Raw genomic sequence first — 12,257 nt, forward strand, 5'->3', positions numbered from 1 at the left:
TGAAATTCAGATTTACCTTTTTTTTTTTTTTTTTCCCTCTTGTCATCACTGATCCAAAACCCACCATTGCTGCCTCTAATATTAACTACATGATTCTAATAAGATTTTTATTTGCTTGTTTGTTTGTTTTGTGTGTGTTTTTCTTTACATTTATTTTTGATCAAGTTGTTTTATAATCGAAGTTATTGTGATGTGGGGTTCTCTATGAGTTTTAATATGATTGCCTAAACTCAACTCAGAATGAAGAAATTATGACGTGGCTTTTGTGAAATTCTATTGTGTTGAAGATGGAAATTATTCTTATCTCTGGGCATTCATTTCATGTTTAGATTAGATATAAAAGTTGCTTCTGCAGTAACTTATTATACTGATAAACGGAAATTGTTTATCTCCCTAAGTACTTATTAAGATATATTGTAGAAACTATTTTCTGTGCACTACCATAGTCACAAAGATAACCTCATGGTGGTTTTAACATCACTTGATTACGGTTTATCTTTTTCATTGATTTCAGGTTCATGGTTTATGTATAAACATGTTTTTCCCCCCTCTCCCACTAATGACATGATAACGACATCTATTGAAGTGTCTATTTTGAGTTATATTTTTACTCTAATGGAGTTGGCTATCTTATCGATTTTGAGTTCGAACAAGTGTTTGCGTTTTCATTTTAGCACATGATTATTTGTTAAAATTTGTTCTTTTTCTTTGGTAGGTTGTTGCAATTATTGTATTTTGCTTGTTGGTTGTTGCATTCTATGCTTTCTTTGCCCCTTTCCTTGGAGGCCAAATCTGGGAGTATGCCTTGTTTGGCACTTATTCGCTGGTGGTAAGTGGATTTATTTGATTTGAATTATGAGCTTGCGCTTTTAGCATTTATTTTTTCAATAGCATTTGGAAAATGAATAGTTGATCTGGGAATTAGTTCTTATGAATTCCATCTATTTTATACAAGAAAAGCAAGACCTATTTATACAAGTTTTATAATTCCTTTTAGCATGCTTCCCTTTTTAAGGGGGGAAAAAAAGAAAGAATGAAGAGAAATTAATCATGACATACTTTTTCCTGAAATAGTTTGACGGTTCAATTCTCATTCATCTTGTGCTTTCTTTTGTGTTATTATGTTAATAGTGCCAACTACTGCTATCATATCATATTCACACAACTTCATTATTATGATTATTACTATTTTTTGGGGGGTGGAAGGAGGAGCTATGAAAATCATGATGACATGTAAAGGACATGAAACTAATTGGATTCAAATTTGGGTCCGTCAGGAAAGGAGATAGGAGGACCATAGGCCACTAGGATGTCTCCTTTGGAATGATACTTCTTCACTCAACAGCCAGAGAACTCCAAATTAAAAAAATAAGTTGTATTTCAAGAATGGCATCTAATGGCATCTAATCAATACCAACTTCTTCACTTAGACTGCCTTACCAAGCTTTATGATCAATGTAATAATGGCATCTAATCAATACCAACTTTGCCTCCACTCAATTGTGACATTGAAGGCTATAACCTGCATTGCCAGCATCCATTTACTGCCTTACCCTCTCACCTGCTTCACCTCAAAGCCTTATTAGTTGTGTTTCAAGAATATGTCTATCCTGGCCTTTTTAATTTACACTAGATGCATTTCATGCTGCAGGTGCGCAAGTTCAGCAAACACTGCAGAAGTTGTGATAAATGTGTGGATGGATTTGATCACCATTGTCGGGTATATTCTGGACTGTTCCTTGTGCTATCTGCAGAACAGATCTTAGCTAAGATGTTTGTAATATTGTCGTGGAAACTAATTGCATCATATTCAATTGTTGTAGTGGCTCAACAACTGTGTAGGGAGAAAAAACTACCTAACTTTCATTTCTTTTACGGCCACTAGTCTCGTTTAGGTATGTTTTGGACTACTTGTAGTTTTAGAAATAAATCTCTTGAACTACTAGGATAAGAAACATATGAACCTTAGAAAATTCCCTTGACAAATAGGATAAGAAACATATGAACCTTAGTAAATTTTAAGAAACATAAGGCCTGCACGGACAGTTTTCACATGCCAAATATGACTTGTGACAACTGACGGAATATTATTCGGACCTATAGGTTGGGATTTAGAGTCGAATACGCCCAAAACTTAGTCGGAAAAAGGCGTTTCGGGGGCGAAACTTCAAAACATCCCCCGAACCTCCGTCTGACTCTCACGGGCAGCTTTCCCATTATAAATAGAACTTGTGACAACTGACGGAATGTTTTAAACTTGCTAATTTTGTGAACGTACACATGTGTGTTATTATTTTTATCACATGTTCTAATATCCTCTCTGAAATGGCATTGACATACATTAATAAGCACCGATGGTTTTGTGTGTTTTTGGGTCCAATTCTAATATTTTTTTTTTTTTGTTTTTTGGAGATAACTTCACTGCGTGGACTTGCAGAGATATTTTTGTGTATGGAGAAGAAATTGTACTTTTGTATAGAAGTAATAATATTTTTTGTCGTCTCTAGCCAAATGGTCATTTCACATGTTTATTCTGTATGTATTTGCCTGAAGTACCTCAATAAGTATTTTCCAACATCAATAATGGGAACATAATAACTAATACTTGTATGCAACTTTGCTTTTGGCCTTTTTTGGAGTATTCAAAGGAAGAAATGTGGGTGACATTATGGGGATACATATCAGCTGAGGTGTTACTAGAGTATTATTTCATTCTCTCTTTTTTGGTTAATTTGCTGCTGGGTGAGTTTTATATATTGATATATGTTTATTTTCTTAAATTTCTGAATTTCTTTAAGCCAACAAACCCAATTGAAGAAGCCTAATTGTTCTCTTCGGTTGTCCAATGACTACTGTGTTCATGAACTGCCCTTAACTCTTGGCTCTTTATTTTCTGCACTTCTTTAAGCTTCTTAATGTCCTTAATTTCCCACAATAAAAATTGAACAAGACTAGTCAATCTCTCCATTTGTCCTACGACTGCTATGTTGATGAAGAACAACCCCAAACTCATGGCCTTGTGCTACTAAGCTGTAAAGCTTTACCTAGTTTATACACCAAAGCAAATCCTACAACTTCATGTATTTTCACCAACCAACGTAACAACATAAACTTATTACAATCAGCCTTAAGATGGCCTTTTAACCACTGCCTTGAACCATAGTTACCAAATCTTGTACTAGAGGGTATTTCTTTGTTTTCATACTACACCTGGTAGAAGGCACAGTTCTTTAGTCGTGTAAAAGTTGTGATTTGTGAAGTTCTAGTCTCAATGATGAGCTCGGTGTGGAATTTGATTCTCCCTTCCTTTCTCCATAGGTTAAAAACTAAAAGTAAATAAAAATAAAAAAACACAGAAAAAGAAACCAAGCCCTATGTAGTTCCCTTCACCCATGCACTGTGGTTTTCGTTGGTGGTTGGGACATGCCTTGAATCAATGCTGCAGGTGGCTTTCAAAGTACTGCTTTAGAGTCAGCTACTAACCTTGGGAGTTATTGATGTTATTATTAATAACAAACTAGGTGTTTACTTAATTAGATTGAACTTACTTAGCAGTGTGCTTTATTAATCTTCTCTGATGTATTAATATCTGTTGTTGTGGTGTGAGCATCTCTAGAACATGTTTATATATATATATATATATATCCTATAGGTTTTTATCTTAATTGAGGGCGTAATGGTTTCATGTGAATGGTTGCATACAGCTCAGTTATTAGCTGATATTGAAATTGTACTTGATAAAGAAATCTATTACCTACGGATTTGTGAGGGTGGTTTTCAGCTTGATATCTCAAAATATGGTGACTTCTCGATCGAGAATGAGGATATATATATTCTGACCTGTTTGTTTGATCATGACTTTGATTGCATATGCCATGTTTGGTCTTTGATTTTCTAGGCATTATAATATAACTGGGCCCATATGCCTTTTAACCAGGAAACTTTTGTGTTTAACTCAACCATTTATTGCATAAGAGAAATATTGCTTCTTATGCAATGTGAAAGAGCTTATACTTGCATTATATTCTCATTCAAAGATTTATATATTGACCTGAGCTCTTGGATGAGAACTTATATGAAAATTATTTGGTTTTGCTGGGTTGTTTATTTTGCTTGATAATTTAAATTAGGGAAAGAGCTTATGGTTTATTTTTGTTTTAAAAACTCAATTTTATTACCCCCTTTCCAGCTGGGAATCTGGGAAATTGAAATATTTAGAAGTTTCAAAAACTCATTTTACTCTTGGTTTCCATTTTGATATCTGGTAAAATGAAAAGGTCAGATGATCAAGAATGCTGCTGTTATTGGTTCTCTTTTCTTTTCTTTTCTTTTTTCATACATTCTCGGTTTTTTTTTCATTCTCCCTTTTGATGGATCCACTACTTTTGAAAATGTGAAAATTGTTTTATTTTACTTATTTTTTCCCCTCCCACTACTGTTTCTTGGAAAGTTTTCAATGTACTTTTTTTCTAAAATTTTTCTTAATGCAATGAATTAAAATTGTTCTGTGCGACTCATTTGAATCAGAAATGTTGACATAATTGAACTTATTGATGAAGAGTCTTGTACGCTTCGTTCTAGTTGATTAAGGTGTGTGGGTGTGTGGATCTCTGAGAACTCTCAGGTATCACTTGTGTGTGTGCACGCATGTTGTTGTTGCCGCCTTATTATGGGTCCATGTTTGGATGTCTTGCATTAGTTAATAGATATTACTCTCCTCGTCATTTTAATGTTTGAAATTATTACGATATATATATGTCGTCCAGAAGTGCCTCTACACGTATCGAACTAATGATTTTTTTCCCCTTTTTTGCAGATGTTTTTGGACATACAAAAGTGGATATGTTTTTGTTGACAAGTACGTGAGGACATTGTGGTACAAAAGTGGATATGTTTTTATATAGTGGTTTGTACAAAATATTTTTTTGGTAGAGTAAATATCAGCTAATTTGGTAGAAATTAACATAGCACGTGGTACAAAATAGTTTTGTGGCAGTATATAATATAATTTTTGTTGTGGTACAGAAGTTATAGGTGTACAATTAATTTCGTTATTCCAATATTATGTATGGAATTAAATTCTTGACGTGGGATTAGACATGGTTCTTATGAAATTTGTAATATATATATAAGTGGACGTTTAATATTAATTTTTTGGATGGTTGGAACTGAAATGTGTGCACGTTGTTGAATTCTTGATAACATATTTACCGTTGATGGATTATATTGTTTATACAGGGTACAGGTTGTATTAATAATAGATTTAGTGATGGATTAATTTGTACAGGTTGTTTATAGAAAATTTTATTTAAAAAAAAAAAACACGTTAAAGTATTTGGCTACCAAATATTTTGGTAGCCAAATACGTAATAGTTATTCTCAAATTATTTGGCCACCAAATATCTTGGTCTATAATAGTTATTCTCAAATTATGGTAGCACTTTTAGTGACTAATTTTTTAGTGGTGGAAACATACCTTTTGCCGACTAAATACAAGCTAGTAGCCAAATGTGTACTTTCGGCGACTAATAATTTAGTAGCTAAAAGTGATACCTTTTGCCGACTAAATACAAGCTAGTAGCCAAATGTGTACTTTCGGCGACTAATAATTTAGTAGCTAAAAGTGATACCTTTTGCCGACTAAAAAGAAGTTAGTAGCCAAATGTAGTCATTCGGCGACTAATACATTAGTGGCGGAAAACATACCTTTTGCCGACTAAACACAAGTTAGTAGCCAAAGGTGGTCACTTTCGGTGACTAAAACAATTTTAGTCGCCAATACTATCGCCGACAGGGTAAAGGCGACAAGCTTAGCGACAAAATATTATGGTCGCTAAATCGTTTCGGCGACTAAATATGTGACTTTTGGCGACCAATATTTTGGTAGCCAAAAGTGACATTTCTTGTAGTGATAATTTTTTGGTCATGGGCATGCTTCTTATTATATGTTTGGATCTCAAATTTGTAAGGAAAGAAAAAGGAAGGGAAAATTAAAATATATATATATATATATATATATATATATATTTGCTTTTACTTCATTCACTTTTCTTGTTTTTTTACCTTTCCACAAATCTAAGGCCCAAATAGAGCCTTAAGATCTTGGGCTATGCAACTAAGGTCATGAATAAAGAACAGAAGCAAGCTAACCAAAGATATGTTGTAAGCAAAGAACGTAACCATCCCAAGTGCTAAATCCCAACAAAAAGTAGCATCAAATGCAATGACGAAACCCCACGAAATAGCTAAAAATGCATTTTCGAAATGGTGATTCTACATGTACTGATTAGTGTATTAACTAGTGTATCAAAACTAGTTATGACATTATTATTGACTCCACTTATTAATCACATTACAAATATCAAAAATCTTTTAAATTATGTTACATCATCAATTGATACATTAATTAGTACACTAATTGGTGTATATAACATTATTGTTTTCAAAATCCCCAGTCTAAAAAAAAAAAAAAAAAAAAGGCAATACCAAAACCCCCATAACCAATGCTTATGGCAACCAGGCAAGCCAAGCCTACACCACACATGTTTGTCCATATGTTGCTTCATTTGCTTATTTATATTTTAGATTTTCACTTTCAAGTTGAATAAATGCCTTTTTTTGAACTTTTGAACTGATTTTATTAAGCTCAATTCAATATGTGATTCTTCTAGAAAACTCAAATAAAAACCTCAAATGTATAAAAGCTCAATTCAATAATAAAAATTTCTTTGCAATCTTTATTTGGAAGTTGTTATACACATGTTTCATGCTATATGACTTCAAAATCTGTATATTTCATTTAAAGCTATGAAGTTTAATCTTTTACGCTATGCTTGGTTGGAAGATTTGAGGAGAGATTTGGAATTGGAAAGGGAAAGGGAAAGGGAAAGGGAAAGGGAAAAATGTGTAAAATTAGGTGAAATGTAAGTACATTTTATTCATATTTCACCTATATTTTCTATTTCTCTTTCCAAATCCATCCTTAAATCCCCCAACCAAATACAGTATTAGTCTGCAACTTTCTCACTAACATTCCCCTAATTTCTCTGTCCAAACACATGCTCAAAATCCTTATTTCAAATGGCATAGAAAAGAAAACAGAACAAATAATAGAAAGTAAATCTAATTGCAAAGTATATTTAGTGTACGGGGAGGAAATAATTCTCCTCGTATAATCCTGTTGACCAAGTCCACGCTCCTCCGTACGACGTCGCTTTGTCACCTGAAAACACAAACGTGAGCTAGCCGGCGGGTGTGTGCCGGAAACCTCTCCGATGCCTAAGTCAGAAAACTTGACAAATAGACAAAGCTCTAAGTTCTCAGAAAGATTGTGTTCAATTACCTCCTCCAAGGTGTTGCTTGTGAGCTTTTATAAGTTTCATATGGCACAATCCTAGTAGGACTTGTACTTCTCCATGCAGAGTCCTCCTAGGATTCATTCTCCTAAGGATAATGCTTATCCTTTTACACCCTCCCCCACTGCTTAAACCAAGTGGGATGGTTTCCTCCACGGCCGAACTTCCATGTAACCGAAGTAAATTGGCTATACCGAGCCACAGAGGGCCGAACCGTCCATAGCTCGGTCTTCTCCTCTAATTCCTTACTTCGGCTGTCCCTGTTCAACCTTGGCGAGCTCAAACTTCCAAGTAGCAAGGTCTGACCGACCTAACCATAGTACGTCACGACCGGACTAATTCCAAAACCGGCCTTCCCAGAACATACTGCGGCCGGACTAACTCTGAGACCGGCCTAATTCCGAGTTGCCTACGGACCGGAGTAGCTTTACTTCTCCTTGGACCAAAGCATCTATCTCTTCATGAGCCGGAGTAACCTCACCTCCTTGGGCCGAAGTAACTTTGTCTCCTCAAGACCGGAGTAACCTTGCCCCCTAGGCCGAAGTATCCATTACGGCCTTTTTACTTAATCCTTCGTGTTTTGGGCCTTAAAGCCCAACTCGAAGCTCGGCCCAATTTTTCCCAAAAATTACCCTCTCAATTGCCCCTTAATTCCATCTGCGCAACATGATCGGGATTACCAGTCTACTGGCCGAGCTAGAGTTTATTAAGCTTTTTCAGCCGAGCTAAAAACCCTTTAGCCTCTCCAGCCGAGCTAACTTTACCTCGGGCTTCTCTTCGTCCGGTCAAAAACGTCTCTTCAATCACGACTGTAACGCTTCCCTTTCCATAGACACGTGGCAGGATCTGATAAGCCGTGGCCAACTGTTACGCCGCCCTGCAGAAATTTCGTACTGTTCCCGCCTCTTTTTGCCGCCTTTTTCTCTCCCTTCTTTCACAAAACAACCCTTCATCTCGTATCATTCACTCACACCTTGCTGTTCATCTTCTCTCTGTGTTCTTGAACCTTCGAGTTTTCAAAATTTTGAGCTTGCTGCGTCCGTGTCACTATTTGCTGCTACTGCCTCCATCTTTAGCTCCTCTTTCAATCTGGTAAGTGAATCCATTTTCTTCCTCTCTTTTTGCTTATGTTGCTTTTACCCTCGTTTTGTGCAACTGTATATCTTGTTTTCGTATGCTTTTTGCAAATATTTTCTCCATGTATCTGCTCTGCTTTTGTACTTTCTATGAAGAAACCAGTAGAACTTGTATGTGTATGAACTATTTTGTAGGAAGATAGTCTTAGATCCAAAATCACCTAGCAACCGGACTAGAAAACTGTTTGTGTTATGTATGTAGACAGATTCAGAACATAACCGAACTAGAACTTGTAGAAACATCAGTAGTTTCTTCTGACCCACTCTAGCCAATGATAAGTTTGCCGTTACCGAACTAGGTACTTCGGTCTCCAACCGGGCTAAGACCTTGGGGCCAAGCCGGCTTTCTTAGTTCTGAAACCGAACTCAGAAAGCTGCCCCTAGGCGTTAGACCGGTCTAAAACTGCTCAAAACCGAGCTAAGAAACCTTCTGATTTGTAGACGGGGTAGAACCAGCCCTTTAAGCCGAAGTAGGATTTGTATATCTTGCTTATAATTTGTAGCGCGGTCCAACGATCTGTGCTTAACCCCCTTGCTTTCTACTTTGCAGACTTAGGTTGCCCAGGCACTCCTACGTGTGCTCAACCGAGCTACTGAGCCAAATTTTTGTACCGAAATAATTTATTCGTAACTTATACAACAAATGGGTAAGTATAGATATTTAGTCGAAACCCCTGGTGGCATGGCCGAATTCAGGCAGGACTACCAGATTCCTGATGATGTCCAACTGGAGTTGGCCAAGAAAGATGCTACTCCCTGGGACAATGAAGGCTCCGTCCCCTTTACCCTTCAGTCAATAATTGAAACCGGACTACGGTTTCCTGTCCAACCGCTCATCTGCGAATTTCTTAGACAGACTAGGTTATGTCCTACCCAACTGTCCACCAATACATACCGTATTATAATGGGAATAGACGCATTAAACCACCAAACCGGACTAGATCTCGGTCTAGCCGAAATATTCCATCAGTATTCCATCGGCTCAAAGAATGCTGGGTGGGTCTACTATCTCAGAATTCGCCGCCGCCGAGAGAAGATAATTAAGCACACTCCGGACAAAGATCTTAACGATGATGATTTCCTTTGGGTCTCTGGGAATTTTGAGGATTTTCAAGCTCAAATTCCTGGCCGACCTATAAATTGGAAAATGGGAGAACCTGGTAATTTTGCTTCGGTCTTCTGTCTTGTTTGTTATCTCGGTTGTTTAGTTTATTAGCCGGACTAACACTTCCCTTTACTGCAGATTTCGCCCATCTCCGTTCCCTGTACAGTTATCCCAACCTTGGGGTTCTGCGAGCCGCACTACGGGTTAAAGAAAGAAGTTGGTCAAAACTTCTAAATTTTCAGCCGACCTACCGGTATAGCGGTCGCCGCAAAGCAAAGGTAACTGATTTTCTTCTCGAGGAAGCACCGGAGCCGGACCCAACTCTGCCCGAGATAAGACTTGTCCCTCTAACAGCAGAAGAAGAGATGGCGAAAAGGAGCAGAGTTAGGGCCCTTCTTACCGAAACGGCTAGGCCCGAAGTAACGCCTCCCAGTCAATCGCAGCCTGCCGTTGTCGCCCTCCCTTCCCAACAGCCATCCTCTTCCCGCCGGACCAAACGTCCCCGGACTGCCGAACCCGAACGAGTTTTGGTTGATGAAGACCCTGTCATTCAGCCGAGCTTACCACCAAGCCCTCGACCGGAGTCTTCCGACCGGACCATCAGTTGCTGGGCACCGAAGCTATCTTTCAACGACCGAGACATTCTGGAAACAGACTCGGTTGTTGCTGAGAAGGACCACCTGTTGGCCATCAATTTGGCCAAGAGTGTGTGTCTGCCTAAAGATATGGAACATCACCACAAACAGTTAACCACCGAGCTGAAGTCCATCCGGTCAGCCACGAAATCAATGATTCTGGTAAGTAACTTCGGTCGTATTTCTGTTTTTCTACTTTTCTTTTTCTTCGGCTAAATTGAAGTTGTTGCTTTGTCAGGCTATCCAGAAAAATCAAATCACCCATAGGAAGGTGCTGGAGCTGAGGAAAGTGACAAGGCAAGCTGCGGCAGAGGCAGAGGCGAAATCGGCCGAACTAGAGGAGGCCAGAAAGGAAATGGCCGAACTCCGAGGTGAGGTCGGTCGTCTGACCGGAATGGTTAGTTCGGCCGAGGCCGAAAAGCAAAAGACTGCCATTGTGCTGAAGGACAAGTACTTGCGCGAGTTGCTAAAACTTGAAAGAAAGAAGGATGCCGAAATAAAAGAAAAGGTGAAGGAAGCCGACAAACAAGGCTTCAAGAGGGCAGAGGATGCTTATGCCCAACAATGCAATGCGGCCAAGGATCTGTTCTTTAAGTGCGGCTGGAGGGGAGCCGTTGAGAAGCTCGGTCATGATCCTCAGACCGAGGTTTTCAACCCTCCAGCCTACTTTATACCGAACTCCCTGATGGATTATGCCACGGCCATGCAACAGCAGTTCCTTGAGGGCTCAGATGATGAAGATTCTGATGAAGACTCTGCCCCTGAGGATACTTCGGTTGTGAATGCAGATCAGGTAGTTCGGTCGGAGCCCGTGGTGGAAGATCTAACTCTTGATCAACCAATTGAAGCCGTGGCTCCAGCCGAACCCGTTCTTCCTTCTGAAAGTGTTGTAGCGCCCGAAACCGGTCTTCGGGTTGACGCCGATGCTGCTTTTGACGCCGAAATAGATGAACTCTTCTCTTAATTTTGTAATCTTTTCTTTGTAACCGAACTAAGCAGCCTTGTAATGACTTCTTTTTTGAATGAAAATTTGACTTCTCTTATTCCGGTTATTGTGTGTATGCTTGCGTTTGTAATGACTTCCTTTCACTCCAAGTGTTATTTCGGTTTTTGGTTGGTTAAACTATACTTACCAGCCAACCACTCCTTAGCCGATATAATTACTTCGGCTGAGGAGTACAGTGTTGGTTCATTTCAGCCAACCACTCTTCAGCCATACACTTACTTCGGCTGAAGAGCAACAGGTGTTGGTTTATTCCAGCCAACCACTCTTCAGCCTTGCACTTACTTCGGCTGAAGAGTAACAAGAGTTGGTTTGTTTCAGCCAACCACTCTTCAGCCTTGCACGTACTTCGGCTGAAGAGTTACAGGTGTTGGTTTATTCCAGCCAACCGCTCTTCAGCCTTGCACTTACTTCGGCTGAAGAGTTACAGGTGTTGGTTTATTCCAGCCAACCATTCTTCAGCCTTGTACTTACTTCGGCTGAAGAGTAACAAGAGTTGGTTTGTTCCAGCCAACCACTCTTCAGCCTAACACTTACTTCGGCTGAAGAGTTACAGGTGTTGGTTTATTCCAGCCAACCACTCTTCAGCCTTGCACTTACTTCGGCTGAAGAGTTACAGGTGTTGGTTTATTCCAGCCAACCACTCTTCAGCCTTGCACTTACTTCGGCTGAAGAGTTACAGGTGTTGGTTTATTCCAGCCAACCACTCTTCAGCCTTGCACTTACTTCGGCTGAAGAGTAACAAGAGTTGGTTTGTTCCAGCCAACTATTTGAAGTTAGTTTTTCCAGCTAACTTATAGTATTTGGTTATTCCGACCAAATGTCCTGCAGCCTGGATCCTTATCCTGGGCTTAGGAAGGGTGTTGGTTTATTCCAGCCAACCTTTAAGTTAGTTTTTCCGGCCAACTTATAGTATTTGGTTATTCCGACCAAATGTCCTGCAGCCTGGATCCTTATCCTGGGCTTAGGAAGGGTGTTGGTTTAATCCAGCCAACCTCTAAGTTAGTTTTTCCAGCTAACTTA

General features: G+C 38.9%; 1 protein-coding gene and 1 long non-coding RNA gene across 2 annotated transcripts; both read left to right on the forward strand.

Moving 5' to 3' along the window:
* The first annotated feature begins 468 nt into the window (after nucleotides 1-468).
* Nucleotides 469-5,047, forward strand: LOC114287161 (uncharacterized). The gene is made up of 3 exons (XR_014357644.1): nucleotides 469-829; nucleotides 1,652-1,720; nucleotides 4,817-5,047. It is a non-coding gene; the product is annotated as an uncharacterized LOC114287161 (long non-coding RNA).
* A 4,591-nt stretch (nucleotides 5,048-9,638) lies between these two features.
* Nucleotides 9,639-11,274, forward strand: LOC145814088 (uncharacterized). The gene is made up of 3 exons (XM_082910613.1): nucleotides 9,639-9,651; nucleotides 9,735-10,393; nucleotides 10,470-11,274. The coding sequence occupies exons 1-3, from the start codon at nucleotides 9,639-9,641 to the stop codon at nucleotides 11,193-11,195; spliced, it is 1,398 nt and encodes a 465-aa protein (XP_082766739.1). The 3' UTR covers nucleotides 11,196-11,274.
* The last annotated feature ends 983 nt before the right edge of the window (nucleotides 11,275-12,257 follow it).

Source organism: Camellia sinensis, unplaced genomic scaffold, assembly GCF_055761805.1.
Source record: "Camellia sinensis isolate YWXY unplaced genomic scaffold, ASM5576180v1 Unanchor1, whole genome shotgun sequence".
Classification (NCBI taxonomy): Eukaryota; Viridiplantae; Streptophyta; class Magnoliopsida; order Ericales; family Theaceae; genus Camellia; species Camellia sinensis.

What these genes read in the sequence shown, in the direction of transcription:
- LOC145814088 (XM_082910613.1), top strand. An exon ending in CCACGAAATCAATGATTCTG is followed by an intron (nt 10,394 to 10,469) that starts GTAAGTAACTTC and finishes TTGCTTTGTCAG; the next exon opens with GCTATCCAGAAAAATCAAAT.